The sequence below is a fragment of the Stegostoma tigrinum genome, chromosome X (assembly GCF_030684315.1).
Source record: "Stegostoma tigrinum isolate sSteTig4 chromosome X, sSteTig4.hap1, whole genome shotgun sequence".
Lineage (NCBI taxonomy): Eukaryota > Metazoa > Chordata > Chondrichthyes > Orectolobiformes > Stegostomatidae > Stegostoma > Stegostoma tigrinum.
This window is the reverse complement of record NC_081404.1, coordinates 16,121,739-16,138,459: the sequence shown is the minus strand read 5'-3', so window position 1 is coordinate 16,138,459 and position 16,721 is coordinate 16,121,739. Positions and strand designations below refer to the sequence as shown.

At 43.6% G+C, this 16,721-nt stretch overlaps 1 protein-coding gene across 10 annotated transcripts in view; it reads left to right on the top strand.

The window, feature by feature from the left end:
• LOC125448188 (sodium channel protein type 8 subunit alpha-like) overlaps window positions 1-16,721 on the top strand; it is a 326,376-nt gene that overhangs the window by 287,800 nt on the left and 21,855 nt on the right. For all 10 annotated transcript variants that reach the window (XM_059643402.1, XM_059643399.1, XM_059643398.1 and 7 more), the window contains one exon: window positions 13,524-13,808. In XM_059643402.1, coding sequence (XP_059499385.1) covers window positions 13,524-13,808 — 285 coding nt within the window. The remainder of the gene's footprint in view (window positions 1-13,523; window positions 13,809-16,721) is intronic.

Below are 16,721 nucleotides of genomic sequence, written 5' to 3'. Positions count from 1 at the left end.
CCTCTCTATGCCAATGCATGCCACTCACCCAGCATCTACAATGGGCAGAGCTCAGTCATCAACTGGAGATGGAAAAAAACGAACAAACTTATAACAACTCAATGGAGATCTCACTTAAACCTTCTTTAATGCAAAAATCTCCCATTTGTGAAAGGATTTCAAAGGTTTTAATTCCCCTCAGTGTCCAATCTGTATTAAAATCCAAGTTCTATTTGGTAACCAGATCAAAAGCAGTTAACGCAGTAATATCACCTTTAAACTGTCAATCAAAATGCAACCTCTAGTGTTCAAGTCAAGAGAAATGTTCTTTTAATTTTTCAAACTCAGCCAAGATTTCAGAATCATATCAGCTACAAGAACAACCCTTGGGAAATCCCAAGCAACAACTCGATTGATACTGCAGGAACAAATGGTAATAGATTTTTTTCTCTCTGTGTTCCTATCTGGGATGTGGGTGTCTCTGGAAGGGCTGGCTTTTATTGCTAATTCTGAATTGCCCCTTGAACTGAGTGGTTTGCCAGAGTCATTCCAGAGGACCATTAAAAGTCATCTACTTTGCTGTGGCTCTGGAGTCACGTTTCGGCCAGACTGGAGAACGTTGGCAGATTTCCTTCCATAAAGGGCATTAGTGAATCAGACAATTACATTTCACAACAGTTACATGGTCAACATTAGGTTAGCTTTTAACCCAGGATTTTAATGAATTCAAATTTCACCATCTGCCAGTGCCTCCCCTTTGCTAATAGACATCTGATTGCCTATCCTTCAAAGCAGTCTCACAGAATCTCAGAATTGTTACAGTGCGGAAGGAGGCCATTCAGTCCATTGTCCCTGCAAAGGTGGAAGCATTTGTCAGGCACAGACAGCAGAGATTGAGTGAATCCCTAGAAGACTGGAAAGGCAGCAGGAGTGCGCTTAAGAGGGAAATCAGGAGGGCGAAAAGGGGACATGAGATAGCTTTGGCAAATCGGGTTAAAGAGAACTCAAAAGGATTCTGCAAATACATTAAGAACAAAAGGATAACTAGAGAGAGAATAGGTCCTCTTAACTATCAGCAAGGTACCCTATGCGTGGAACTGCGAGACCTGGGAGAGAAACTAAGCGAGTCTTTTGTATCCGTGTTTACTGTGGAGAAGGATATGGAAGGTATAGAACTTGGGGAAATAAAAAGTGATAGCTTGAAAAAATGTCCGTATTACAGGGGAACTGATGTTTTCCCAGCCACCATCAGTTCTGAGGAATGGTCACCAGACCTGAAACGTTAACTCTGTTTTCTCCTTCACAGATGTTGCCAGACCTGCTGAGTTTTTCCAGCAACTTTGTTTTACTTGTTGTTGACGTAAGAAGTGGCGTTCGATGTCTTAAAATGCATAAAAGTTGATAAATCTCCAGGACCTGATCACGTGTACCCTAGAACTCTGTGGGAAGCTAAGGAAGTGATTACTGGGTTCCTGGCTGAGACATTTGTATCATTGAGAGCCACAGGTGAGGTGCCAGAAGACTGGAGGTTGGCAAATGTGGTTCCACTATTTAAGAAAAAGCTAGAGTAAGGAAAAGCCAGGGAACTATAGGCCGATAAGCCAAACATTGGTGGTGGGTAAGTTGTTGGAGGGAATCTTGAAGGACAGGATTTACATGTATTTGGAAAGTTAAGGACTGATTAGGGATGGTCAATGTGGCTTTGTGTGTGGGAAATCTCACTAACGCCATTGAGTTTTTTGAAGAAGTAATAAATGGGATTAATGAAGGCAGAGTGGTGGACGTGATCTATATGGACTTCAGTAAGGCGTTCAACAAGGTTCAGCATGGTAGACTGGTTAGCAAGTTTAGATTACATGGAATTCAGGGAGATCTAGCTATTTGGATGCAGAACTGACTCAAAGGTAAAAGAAAGAGGGTGGTGGTGGAGGTTTGCTTTTCAGACTGGAGGCCTGTAACCACCGGTGTGCCACAAGGATCAGTGCTGGGTCCACTGCTTTTTGTCATTTATATCAATGATTTGGATGTGAGCATAAGAGGTACGGTTAGTGAGTTTGCAAGTTACACTGAAATTGGAGGTTACTGGGCAGTGAAGAAGGTTACCCCAGAGTACAACGGGATCTTGATCAGATGGGCCAATGGGCCGAGGAGTGGCAGATGGAGTTTATTTTAGATAAATGTGAGGTGCTGCTTTTTGGAAAGGCAAATCAGGGCAGTACTTGTACATTTAATGGTAATGTCTTGGGGAGTGTCACCGAACAAAGAGAGCTGGGGTGCCTGTTCATAGTTCCTTGAAAGTGGACTCACAGGTAGACAGGACTGTGAAGAAGGTGTTTGATACACTTGCCTTTATTGGTCAGTGCATTGAGTACAGGAGTTGGGAGGGTCATGTTACAGCTATACAGGACATTGGTGAGGCCACTTTTGGAAATCTGCATGCAGTTCTAGTCTCCCTGGTGTAGGAAAGATGTTGTGAAACTTGAAGGGGTTCAGAAAAGATTCACAAGGATGTTGCCGGGATGGGAGGGTTTGAGCTACAGGGAGACGCTGAATAAGCTGGAGCTATTTTCCCTGGAATGTCAGAGGCTGAGGGGTGACCTTATAGAGGTTTATAAAATCCTGAGGGGCATGGATAGGGTAAATAGACAAAATCTTTACCCCATGGTAGAGCAGTCAAAAACTAGAGGGCATCAGTTTAAGGTGAGAAGGTAAAGACTTAAAAGGGACCTGAGGGCCAACTTTTTCACACAGAGGGTGGTGCATGTATGGAATGAGCTGCCAGAGGAAGTGGTGGGGGCTGGTACAGTTACAACATTCAAAAGGCATCTGGATGGATGTATGAATAGGAAGGGTTTAGAGGGATATGGGCCAAATGCTGGTAAATGGGACTAGATTTATTTAGGGTATCTGGTCAGCATGGGCGAGTTGGACCGAAGGGTCTGTTTCCGTGCTGTACATCTCTATGACTCCATGAGCTGTTCTATTACCTCGTAGCAGTCTCCTGCCTTTTCTCCATATCCTGGCACACTGTTTTTATCCAAATCATCAGTCCAGCAAAGGGCTTTTTTTTATACTAACTGACAGCTTCAGCCTGTTTATTTGTCATAAATTACTGGGTTGGATAAACAGTCAAATCACAACACTTAAACAGGCCTCATCTGCCCTTCATAAGCATTTACATCTACACCATATCACACTCTCATACTGTGGGTTAAGGTTGTTGGACCAGTAGAAATGGGGTTTGATTGATCAAAGTATTGATTTCAAATGGCTGTGCTGAGTTGTCACCTTGTCTGATTTGTGTGTTTGCTGGTGGGTGAGGGCACCTAATCGGGTAGAAGAATACCAAGTGAGAATCCCACTTTCACCCTGCCTCTGCCCCAGTTAAGTCCAAGGTGGGAAGGCTTGTGGATGGCCTTCCTTCCCTAATTCCCAACAATGCTGATATTTACCTCACAGTGAACAAGAGAGTTTGAAAGACAGAAAAATTGAACAGGAGTAGGCCATTCAGCCCTTAGTATCTGCTCTGCCATTCAATATGATCATAGCTGTTTATCCCAACTTAGTCCACTGTTTCAACTTTTTCTCAATACCCTGTAACCCTAAGAATTATATCTAACTCCTCCTTCAATGTTTCAGCCTTGACCACCGCACCACCACCCAACCCCCACTTTCTGGGTGAAGACATTTTTCTCCAGCTCAGTCATCTAATTCCTTCTTGAAAACTTGCCCTTCAGGAATCATAGCAAACCCCGCCATGGTGCCTGGAGAGGCTCTGAAAGAGCCGGAGGTCAGGAAGGAGGCAAATGGTCAAGGGAACCAGCATTGGGAAGAGGGTTTCCCACTGAGAGACATCTTCTCTGCCCTTGCTCCCAACACAACACCATGCCTCAGGACCATTCCTCAGTGAAACGCCAACCCACTTTGAAAGACTCTACCACGCTGGCTGTACTTCATGACAAGCATCTTTCAAAGGATCACCAGGAGTATTCAGTTTATGGGAGATGGTCATGGTAATGTTAATGGATTAGTAATCCATAGGCCCAAAAAAGGCTCTGGGGATGTGGGTTCACATCCCATTACAGCCACTGGTGGAATTTAAATTCAATGAATACATCAGGAAGTTGAAAGCTAATCTCGGTGATGGTGACCATGGAACTATCATTGATTGCTGTAGAAACCCATCTGGATTACTAAAGTCCTTCAGGGAAGGAAATCTGCCATCCTTATCTGGTCTGGTCTATTACAGGAGGACAGCATGGTTTCACAGGCTCAAACTCTTCAAGACAACTTCAGGACTGAGCTCATAAAATCTCTATAGTGCAGATAGTAGCCATTCAGCCCATTGTGTCTACACTGACCCTTCAAAGAGCATCCCACCCAGACTCTACCTCCCTGCTCATCCCTGTAACGCTGCATTTACCTAGCTTGCACATCCTGAATCCTATGGAGCAATTTAGCGTGGCCAATCCATCTAACTTGCACATCTCTGGACTGAGGGAGGAAACCAAAGCACCCAGTGAAAACCCATGCTGACACAGAGAGGACACGCAAACTCCACACAATTGCATGAGGATGGAATCGAACCCAGGTCCCTGGTGTTGTAATGTAGCATTGCTAACTAAGCCACTGTGCCACCCCCAATATCAGGAAGTTCTTTACATGAGAAGCAGTCACTCTTTGGAATAACCTTCCATTTAATTAAGGCCCCCTCTTTGAAATAGCCTTGTATGTGATTAAGGCCCCAGTGCTGTACATCAGCACAGCCAAGATTTAATCCCTGATCTGGACTGCAGCAAGATGATTAAAGGCTGGGTGTTGCATTTGACCTCAGCTGAATTTGGGAGGTATGAATCATGAATTTTTAAGCTTCATTCGCAGGGTGTGGGCATCACGGTTTGGCTGGTAATTTTAGTCAATCACGAACTTCCCTTGAAAATGTGATGGGAAGATGCTTTCTAAAACTTCTGCTATCCATTTGGTGTAGCTTCACCCTACAATGTTGGTAGGAAGGGAATTCCAGGATTCTGATCCAGCAACACTGACAGAATGATGATATATTTCCAAGTCAGGATGGTGAGTGGCTTGGAGAGGAACTAGTGATGTTCCCATGCATTGGAATACATGGGATAAGACAAGTATCCTGCTGCTCTTGTCTTTCTAGATCATAGTGGTCGTGGGTTTGGAAGATACAGTATAAGGAGATTTGATGAATTTCTGCAGTGCATCTCATAGATGGTACACACTGCTGCTACTGAGCGTTGGTGGTGGAAGGAGTGGATACTTATGGATATGCTGCCAGTCAAGCGGCTGCTTTGTCCTGGATGGTGTCAAGCTTCTTGAGTGTTGTTGAAGCTGCCCCCATCCAGGCAAGTGGGGAGTATTCCATCACACTCCTGACTTGTGCCTTGTAGATGGTGGACAGGCTTTGCTTTGGGGAGTGAGAACGTGAGTTACTTGTGAAACTGTTGTTGTATGTAGCTGAAGTGTTTATGTGGCTGGTCCTGGTAAGTTTCTGGTCACTGGTGATTTCCACTGCATTGATGGTAGGGGACTTGATAATAGCAATACTGTGGAATATCACAGGGAAGTGGTTAGATTTTTATTGCTTGGCACTTGTGTGATTTGAATATTGGTTATTATAGATTACCACAAGCCTGAATGATGCTTAGGTCTTGCTGCTTGTGGGTGCAAACAGCTTCAATATCTGAGGAGTTGTGAATGGTGATGAAAATTACGCAATCATTTGCAAACATCCCCACTTTGACCTGATAATGGACAGGAGGCATTGATGAAGCAGCTGAAGATGGTTGGGCCTAGGACACTACCCTGAGGAACTCCTGCAGAGATATCCTGGAGCTGAGATAACTGACCTCCCACAACCACAACCATCTTCTTATGTCCTAGGCAGCAGAGAGTTTGCACCGCCGCCCACTCCGCGCGATACCCAATGATTCCAGTTTTGCCAGAGCTCCTTGATGCCACACTTGGTCAAAAGCAGCGTTGATGTCAAGAGCAGCCACGTTCATCTCACCTGTTTTGTTCATGTTTGAACAAAGCCTTCCGATGTGCTCCATTGAACCAGGTTGATCTCCTGATTTGATGTTAATGGTAGAGTGTGAGGTATGATGTGCCATGAAGTTACAGATTGTGGTTGAATGCAGTTCTCTTGCTGCTGATGACCTGCTAAATCTGTTCCAAATCTATGCCGTTTAACACAGCGGTATCATCGCACATTCTACATACACTGGGATACTTGTCTTTATTAGCCGAGATTATAAGAGCTGTATATAATGTTAGTTAGGCCACAGCGCGAGTACTGTGTGCAGTTCTTGTTGCCACACTAAATGAACAATGTGGTCACACTAGAGAGGGTGCACAAGAGATTCACTGAGGTGTTGCCTGGGCTGGAATGTTTCAGCTCTGAAGAGAGACTCGATGGGCTGGATTTATTTTCCTTCGAGCAGAAAAGGCTGAGAGGGGTATTTGACTGAGATGTGCAAAGCTCTGAGGGGCTTAGACAGAGTAAATAGGGAGAAGCTTTCCCCTTAGTAGAGGGCTCAGTAACCATGGGGCACAATTTTAAGGTAAAGAACAGGAGGTTTAGAGGTGATTTGAGGTACATTTCTTTCACCCAGAACCCTCTCCCTGCAAGGGTAGTAGAGACAAAAACCATCAAGACATATAAGAAGTATTTAAATGGGCATTTGAAACACCATAGCATAGAAGACTCCAGGCCAAGCGCTGGGAAATGGGATTAAGTAGACAGGGCTTTGATGACCAACATGGATACAGGGGGCTGAAGGGCCTCTTTCTGAGCTGCCCAAACACCGACTCTATATTATTGTGTCAGGGCAGTGCCCCATAGAGGTAGAACGGCATTCTTTCACAATCTGTAATCTCATGGCCTGGCATATCCCCTACTATACCATTGCCAACAGGCTAGGGAATCAGTATTAGTTCAATAAAGAGTGTATGAGGGCATGCCAGGAGCAGTGCCAGGCATATTTTTTAAAAAGGTGCCAAATTACAGCATAGGGCTACATGATTGGTAAACATTAGAAGCTGTATGCTGTGGGCACCTAAACCATCCCACAGTCAATGGATCAGATGAAAACTCTGCTGGGCCTGTCCTGCTGGTGATGTAGGACATACCCAGGCAGGGTGAGAGGAGAGTCAGACTCACTGACTGCTCAGTTTTGATTCAGCGAGTTTGATTGTGTTAGGCTGTCACTTGGCTAGTTTTTAGGCCAGCTGTGCCAGTTTCTTTTTGCACAAGTCCCTGTATATTGTTGAGGAAGATCTCATTGTTAACTGAGCTGAGTGTGCTTCTGGTACGTCTGAATCTGTAACCTCGGTCAGCGCTGGTTGCCCATACAGCTTTCTGTAGTGGTTTTGACGCAACTGAGTGACTTACAGTGCTAGGTTTCTCTTTTGGATTTATTCCACTACCTGAATTTAAAATTCACAGCTGATATGGTGGAATTTGAACTTGTGTCTCTCAATGTTTGGCCCAGTCCTCCAAGTAAGTGGTCCAGTAGCTGTGCTACAGTTCTGTCCCCTGCTAGCCATATAATGATCCTATTTGAATCTGCATTTATGGGGACAGGATCAAAATTGAGGATGTCGTGACAATATAGTCTGCCAATGGAAGAAACATGAAGAGTTGCCGTTCGAGAAGGTACTGAGGGCATCTGGATCCTGTACTCCACGAAGAATTTGGGTGCTTTGAGAAAAAGAAGAGCAGAGAAAATAGTTAAAATGGAAGCAGTTACAGTGATGGTTTGATTCATAATCATGGGAACATGTTAAATCGCTTTGTACCACAAAGACAGTGCTCCATCTGAGAGGATCCTGAATCAACCAAGCTGGCCAACCCGAGACTTATGGATGGATGTGTATTGATGCATGTTTCCATCTTTACTGCAGTTGCCTAAGGTCTTCATTGGCCCCTCTAACCCAGTTGTTTTTTGAACATGTAATGATGCCTAGCATGTTTTGAACCTTTTGGACTCTTCCAGCTCATTACCTCCTAGACATAACAAACATTCTTGAATGTTTTAAAGGGTTGTTTCGAAGTCAGAGAAAGAGGTTGAGACCAGAAAGCAACTTTCTACAGCCTGTATGGTTTTTCATCAAAATTGATCCATTTTCCTCTCGTTACATTGCATCTTCTTGTAAGTTTAACTTAACAAGTTACTTCAAGTGGAAAACTGTGTGCAGAAATGCTCAACAATCAGACAAATCTCTGAATCTTTTGTCAAATGTGCCATTGAAGGCAAATGGTGAAATGGTAGCTAATCTAGCCCACAGCAAGAAAAGCCTTGAGAGAATGTATAAAAGAAGTTCATTTGATAGCAGAACGTGTCAGACTGTTGCACTAGTTATCCAGAAGTGCAGAGAAATACTGAGAATACTTGATGGTTTGAGATAGAAAATGGCACATTTGAAGCAGCGGTTCTATTCTAGCTACTTTCCCCAATTTAGGTTGAAGAAAGGTAGAGTGGAGACTTTATTGAGACACAAGACAATGGTACTGCAAACAAAGATTTGCAGGAACTAAACTTAATATGGACAATACAAAAAGCTCAAGGATCAACAGCCAAACCACTGAAAAAAGTGAGGAACCAGAAAGCAGTTCAATATCTTGTAATGAAAAATGCGAAAATAATTCCAGATGTAAAGTCCAAACAATGTTGAATAGCTCTGAACTAAATTTTTAAATGCTACAATGCAATAAGATAAAGAATGTGCAAGAAATGTAAAGACATATTTCTTGCACAAGTCTTGAAAACCCAGAGGTCAGAACAAAGACAACCTTCAGTAGATGCAAGCTAATTGTAGTTTATTTGAAGATCATATTCTCTTGCATAAAGTTATTGAACCTGTAACCACTAAATATTCCCAATAAATTATCTGATAACTTGCTGTTAAGCACCAAGCAAATCAGATTTCAGATTGCCTGTGCTTTTCTTGTTGTTGCTTTCCTAACAATCAATACCTGAGATTGATCCAATGGAAGAGAACTTTAGAAATGTCCTTCCTCCTGATTTAAAAAAATTAAAAATTAAACTGTTGGAAAAAGATGTGCTGTGTTAGACACTCTTTAAAACATACAGAACCAAGTTTCAAATCTTACCAACTGGATATGGTAGATTTTGCAGATTTGGTAGACACAACCAAGCAATTCATGCAAACAGTTATGATAAAGTCCCAAATCAAGATATACTGTCCTAATACTCAGAACAGTAAAATTCAACAATGATAGTGAAATCAAGTGATTAAGTGTGTTTGTGTAACCACTAAAGCCACTTAACCAAGGTTCTGTAAGTGGGGAATTCTCTTAATCAGTGACACTTGAAGTCATTCAGTCGACATGATGAAGATTGAGTTTTCAGGGCATACTGTCTTTGATTAACTGGACCTGCTGCTACTTTCTCCACACCGTTTCAAGGGTACAAATGACTGGATGTGCCATTTGAAATCTAAGCAGCTGATGAGGAATTTCCACAACATTCCATGAGGTCCTTGAAATTGAGAAAACATTGGCTAAACTGCATGTGGTATAGAACAATGATACAAATGGATGACTGCAAGAGGAGCCAGGAGCTTATTGTTAATGCATTAAGCAGAGCATGTTTACAGCACTGGCTAGGAAGAATTAACGGAATGATATCAATTGACAGATATTCAGAAGCAAAAATTTGAAACCAACACTGTTAGAAAAGAATAGAAATTTAGTGTCATATGTACTTCTTTATGAAAAATACAGTGAAAATGTTTATAGGTCACCCCATCACAGTGCCTACATCAATGACATATCCCCATTCTAAACAAGAACGAAATGGGATCCAGAGCTCTTCACGTTTAGAGAAGTGATATACTAACCATTGCTGAATAAGGATACAGAAGGAAAATGTACACTAACTGCTCAAAGACAAACTGCAAATAGCAGAAAAGCCCTGGGAGAAATTAAAGCTTTCATTTATTTGAAGGAAATGAATTGTCTCATGTTCTGGCTATTCAGATTCCTTTAGAATAAGACAGGTTTCAAAAAAATGTGAAGAAGTTCTTCTGAAGGTGACAGCATATTCCAAATGAATTTCTATCAGAAAATGGTTCCCCCATTTGATTTGAGGAACTTGCAACAGTTTGCAGTCACTCCACCAGTTCACAAGCCAGACAGAAAGATAGAGAGCTCTCTAAATTGTGAAAATTTAATGCAGCTCCTTACTTCAATCTTCTTGGATAATACAATGCAGCAAGTGAAACACCAGGCAGTTAATTTACTGGACGCAATATCCAGCTCAAAGATTATTTGATCCTTTCTCATGAAACTAACAAAGGTAAGTGATATAAAAAGCAAGCTATACTTCAGGAGTGTAAAGGAGGTCCAGCTCTACAGGAAAGACACCAAAGGCCTCACTCAGGATTGAGAAAGAGTCATCAGAGATGTAAAAAAAATAAAGGAACCGGACAGGGATGAAATCAGATGGGACTGCAGTCAACCAACATCAGACCCAAGGGTAGAAAGTGCTTTTAAAGGAATGGAAGAGACTCAGGAATTGGAGCCATTCTCTGTGGATTCACCAGGCTACATACTCCATAGCACAGAGGGTGTGACTCAGGCAGTTCAGAGTTAACAGGTCACAGCAACAGAAAAGACTGTGTCTAATCACAAGAAAATAGTGAGCTAGAACAGCAACTAATCTCCCAGAGAAGAGAAGTTGCAGCTAAACCTTAATGAGAATGAACAATAGAGTCTTGCAAAAAAAATCCAGTGATTTTATAGATGAGGAACCGGCTTTCATCTGGATGCATATTGTTGTATCATTGTGCCACAGTCAAGTGCAGCACATGCTCAAACTCTTCCCTCTGATCTGGGGTGGGGGAGGGGCTGGGTTTTTATGATTGACAGCTGCAGATAGTTAACTAACATTCCTTCAGATGGTTGATCAGCGAACACTACAACCCCATTTTTTCTCTGCTCTACACTTCCAAGTGTGCCTTCTTTTTAAAGTGAAGGTACCAATATGCGGTTCTGTTACAATCGCACTTGCCCTTGTACCATGCTGAGTGTCTCACAGGGGATGTGTAACACATCAGAGGTTTTTCGTGGAGCCAGGACTGTTTCACAGCTTTGTACTGTTACTAGCTCAAGCTTAGGATGTATTTAGCAGCTGAAGAGGTATACCAGTTTCCACGTTGCATTGTGTTCATTTGAATCCTCAAATCTGAATCTGCAGAATGAGGTTCCTGTTTAAGTTACCCTTTTGTATGTTGCAGAAGAGAGTGGAGGTGCTTTTGGAAGCCAGGAAGATGAATTATTAGTTAATGGTTTTGCCTTGTAAACGTTTGTGGGCGTGTATAAGCATATGTGTTTTGCATATCTTGGCAAAGGCACAACAATTCCTTAATTTTCCAATTCAGATCAATCTTTTAAAAAAAATCAGTCACCCCCAGCTAGCCACAGGATGATAGTTCATTTGGAGATTTAAGTTTTAATAGGATCCAAGCCGGTTGGTGAGTTGGAAACCATCGCCTGTAGCCTTACTTTGTGGAGAGAGTTTATCAACTTACTCAATCTTATAGCTCTCACCCAATAACCGCAGTGTCGCAGTTGTTCCTTATTTATAGAACATAGAACATAGAACAGTACAGCACAGAACAGGCCCTTCAGCCCACAATGTTGTGTGTATGGATATTTTCTAACCAACCCATTCAGAGATGTTATTACACACCTCTGGAACAGGTGGGACCTCAGACCTGGCTTCCTGGTTCAGAGGTAGGGACACTACTGTTGCACCACGAAAGACCTTCTTATTTATAAGTACTTAAAAACAACTCATACCTACCATCTGTTTCTGTTAATCTTAGCAATTACATTAACCGACCTGAACAGTGTGCCTGATTAGACATTATTACAGTATATCAATAGCACTTCTCCAAACGCATCTGTAACAGAAGAGGAAGCTTAGCTCTGGTCACTGTGTGTAATGACACAGTAAAGTGCTGTTTACATTTCTGTAACACGCCATGGTCAACGAGTTTCTGTCCTGATTCTTAATGGAATCACTTTTCCCAAATGACACAGCATACAAATTCTTTGAGGTACATTTATGAACGGCACTTCAGAATGTTCAGTTTTGCATTTAATAATCTGATCAATTCAGAGGGGGAGAAAAAAGCTTTTTTTGAAAAAACTATGACATCAACTCCATCAGTAGAATGCACTGACTACTTTCATTTCTGCTTAATGATTATCAGTCTCTCTCAATGCGCATTATCTTTGTTTTGCATATCTGATGAAGTTCATTGGATAAGTTTTGAACTTCAGGCGACATAGTAGGTTCAAGCACTGCTGTTGTGGCATTCCAAAATGGCAAGATTCAGGGTTAGTTGTAAGTTTGCCATCTTGACCAGGCTGCTTCCCTTGCAGAGAAGGAAATGAAGAACATGGATGTAATCATTAGACACTCGACTCAAGAAGGCAAAAATGACTCGTACAAGGTTGTCTAAGAGATCCATGGTACTGGAAAATTAGGAAGATATTTTATAAATGAAATAAATGGTAAAATAATGAAAACCTTTAATTTTTTGAATGATGAGTTCTCTGAATTTGAATTTTGAAAAATGGCATAGCATGAGAGTGGTCAACCTTGTGTTCATGCCTGTGAATTTTTTCCCCCCACTCTGTGTGTTCCCTGTCTTCCTGGAAAGCTGTTCAGTTAGAAAATCAGGCCAGCCTCGAGAAGGCACAAGGGGAGAACTGGAAGCAGTCGCCCCCCCTGCCGAGCTGCCTGAGAGCACCTTCAAGTGGCCAGTAATGGTACAGCAATGGAATGGAGGCCTCTCAGCCAGAGTATGATGTATGGCCCAGGGAGTCAAAGGGAGAGAAAATTGGGAGATTCACACGGGAAAAATAATCTATCCAACAATCATTTGACTCTTTATCCTTAACAATTTACCAATAATCACAGTCTAATAAATGGGAAAGTATCTATCTGTTCCTGTCACTTGTTTCAAAACTTGATTCCACTCCAAGCCGTGCTTTTGCTTACTATCTTTTGATATGCATTGCAAAGAGCTTGTAAAACCCATTGTATATGCAGGAAATGACATAAAGGTGCTGTTCTGTAACTTGCATGCGTACCTCAAATCACCACTGCCTGCTTCCAAACAGCTTGTAAGACTGCACGCTCAGCTATTAACTTTACCATTGGCCCCGCTTATTCAGAAATAAAAGTCGGAATGACAGGGTTTAAGCTGAGCAGCAGGAGGATGTGAGATAACTTGTTTAAGAAAATAGTACCACTCGTTTCAAACATCAAAATAGCAGGATCAGAAATATCTGTATGGATTCCTGGATCAATCATACAAGCAGTTTTGTAATATTAATAAAGTCAAACCTAATAACCTACAGTATAGTACTTGACTATGCATAAAGCAACAGCAGCTTAAACCCTGACCTAAAATTCCTGGTGTATGGTCTCAAAGACTTTTCTTGTCACACTCATCTTCTTTCTTTCTGCGTCCTGGTGCAGGTCGTCGTCAACGCTTTGGTGGGTGCCATTCCTTCCATTATGAATGTACTGCTGGTCTGTCTCATCTTCTGGCTCATTTTCAGCATAATGGGAGTGAACCTTTTTGCTGGAAAGTATTATTACTGTTTTAATGAAACCTCCGAATATAGGTTTCTCCCCTCGGAAATAAACAACAAGACAGATTGTGAGGCCTTTATAAACCAGACCAGTGATGAAATTCGATGGAAGAACGTGAAGATTAACTTTGACAATGTCGGAGCAGGATATCTGGCTTTGCTGCAAGTGGTAAGTTTTGTTCCTGTTATGGCACTGCTAATGGACTTCTGTGTGTTTGTTGGTGCTCAACACTAAATTACACTGGTGGAGTGCCTTTAACATCCCATCTCGGTAAAGGAAGGTAGCCCTGGGAATGGAATATTTACCAACTCTGGCACCCAGGCAGTCCAGGTACACACATCTGCATGCGTGTGTGTCTATTTGTATATCTGTATGTTTTGTTTCTATTTCCACTGTGACCACTCATCTCAGGCTCACGTGAATCTAATTGCAAATTCTGGATGCATTGGCAATAATATTCCTTCTATAATCTGAGAATGGGATACACAGTGCAGGAATAGGCCATTCAGACGAACTAGTCCATACCAATGGAGCCCCTCCTACCTTTACTCATCTTAAAATTATCCTGAGTAGCTTTCTTTCCCCTCTCCCTCATTTGCTTGTCCTGAAATGAATCTATCCTACTTCCGGCAGCCATTTGCTGTGGGAGGGAGTTCCACATTCTCACCACCCTCTGGGTGAAGACATTTCTTCTGAATCCCCAGTGGGAATTTCTCAGTGACTGTGTAATGTTAATGACCTCTAGTTCTGCTGTTCCCCACAAGAAACAGAAAATCGAGTCAGGAGTAGGCCATTCGGCCGTTTAAGCCTTCTTGAAAACATTCAACGTTTTGGCCTCAGTCACTTTCTGTGACAGAGAATTCCACAGGCTCACCACTCTCTGGGTGAAGACATTTCTCCTCATTTCAGTCCTAAATGGCCTATCCTGTATCCTTAGACTATGAGCCCTACTTCTGGACTCCTCGGTCACCGGGAACATCCTCCCTGCATCTATTCTGTCTAGCCCTGTTACAATTTTGTAACTTTCTATGAGATTCTGCCCCCTGCCCCACCCCACCCAACCCAACTTCTTCTAAACTCCAGTGAATACAGCCCTAACTGATCCATTCCCTTTTCATATATCAGCCCTGCCATCCGAGGAGTCAGGAACAAAGACAAAGTTGCTGGAAAAGCTCAGCAGGTCAAGCAGGATCTGTGAAGGAAAAAACAAAGTTAACGTTTTGGGTCCGGTGACCCTTCCTCAGACCTGATGGTGGCTGGGAAAACGTCAGTTTATATGCAGAAAATAGGGAGGTGGGTAGGGGAGGGAGTAAGTGATAGGATAGGGCCCAAAGAGAGAGAAAGACAGGTGACCAGACAAAGGAGTTGCTAACGATCAGGCTGGGAGGGTGAATAGTTGTTAATGGGGACTGTTAGTGACTAACAACAGGGGGTGTGTAATGGCAGGCTGTGTGGTAACACAGGTCGCAGGAATCAGTCTGATAAACTTTTGCTGTACTCCCTCCATCACCAGAACATCCTTCCTCAGGTAAGGAGACTCAAACTGCCCACAATACTCCAGGTGTGGTCTCACCAAGGCCCTGTACAATTGCAGCAAGACATCCCTGCTCCTGGACTCGAACCCTCTCACTATGAAGGCCAACAGAGCATTTACCTTCTTCACTGCCTGCTGCACCTGTAATGCTGACTTTCAGTGATTTGTGTACAAGGACACCCAGGTCTCACTGCGCCTCCCCCTTTCCCAATCTATCACCATTCAGATAATAATCTCTCTTCCTGTTTTTGTTACCAAAGTGAATAGCCTCACATTTATCCACATTATACTTCACTTACCCACTCACTCAGCTTATCCAAATGACACTGAAGCATCTCTGCATCCTCCTCTCAGTGATAATAAAATGTGAGGCTGGATGAACACAGCAGGCCAAGCAGCATCTCAGGAGCACAAAAGCTGACGTTTCGGGCCTAGACCCTTCATCAGAGAGGGGGATGGGGGGAGGGAACTGGAATAAATAGGGAGAGAGGGGGAGGCGGACCGAAGATGGAGAGTAAAGAAGATAGGTGGAGAGAGTGTAGGTGGGGAGGTAGGGAGGGGATAGGTCAGTCCAGGGGAGACGGACAGGTCAAGGAGGTGGGATGAGGTTAGTAGGTAGTGGGGGGTGCGGCTAGGGGTGGGAGGAAGGGATGGGTGAGAGGAAGAACCGGTTAGGGAGGCAGAGACAGGTTGGACTGGTTTTGGGATGCAGTGGGTGGGGGGGAAGAGCTGGGCTGGTTTAGGGATGCAGTAGGGGAAGGGGAGATTTTGAAACTGGTGAAGTCCACATTGATACCATATGGCTGCAGGGTTCCCAGGCGGAATATGAGTTGCTGTTCCTGCAACCTTCGGGTGGCATCATTGTGGCAGTGCAGGAGGCCCATGATGGACATGTCATCAAGAGAATGGGAGGGGGAGTGGAAATGGTTTGCGACTGGGAGGTGCAGTTGTTTTTTGCGAACTGAGCAGAGGTGTTCTGCAAAGCGGTCCCCAAGCCTCCGCTTGGTTTCCCCAATGTAGAGGAAGCCGCACCGGGTACAGTGGATGCAGTATACCACATTGGCAGATGTGCAGGTGAACCTCTGCTTGATGTGGAATGTCATCTTGGGGCCTGGGATGGGGGTGAGGGAGGAGGTGTGGGGACAAGTGTAGCATTTCCTGCGGTTGCAGGGGAAGGTGCCAGGTGTGGTGGGGTTGGAGGGCAGTGTGGAGCGAACAAGGGAGTCACGGAGAGAGTGGTCTCTCCGGAAAGCAGACAGGGGAGGGGATGGAAAAATGTCTAGGGTGGTGGGGTCGGATTGTAAATGGCGGAAGTGTCGGAGGATAATGCGTTGTATCCGGAGGTTGGTAGGGTGGTGTGTGAGAACGAGGGGGATCCTCTTGGGGCGGTTGTGGCGGGGGCGGGGTGTGAGGGATGTGTCGCGGGAAATGCGGGAGACGCGGTCAAGGGCGTTCTTGATCACCGTGGGGGGAAAGTTGCGGTCCTTAAAGAACTTGGACATCTGGGATGTGCGGGAGTGGAATGTCTTGTCGTGGGAGCAGATGCG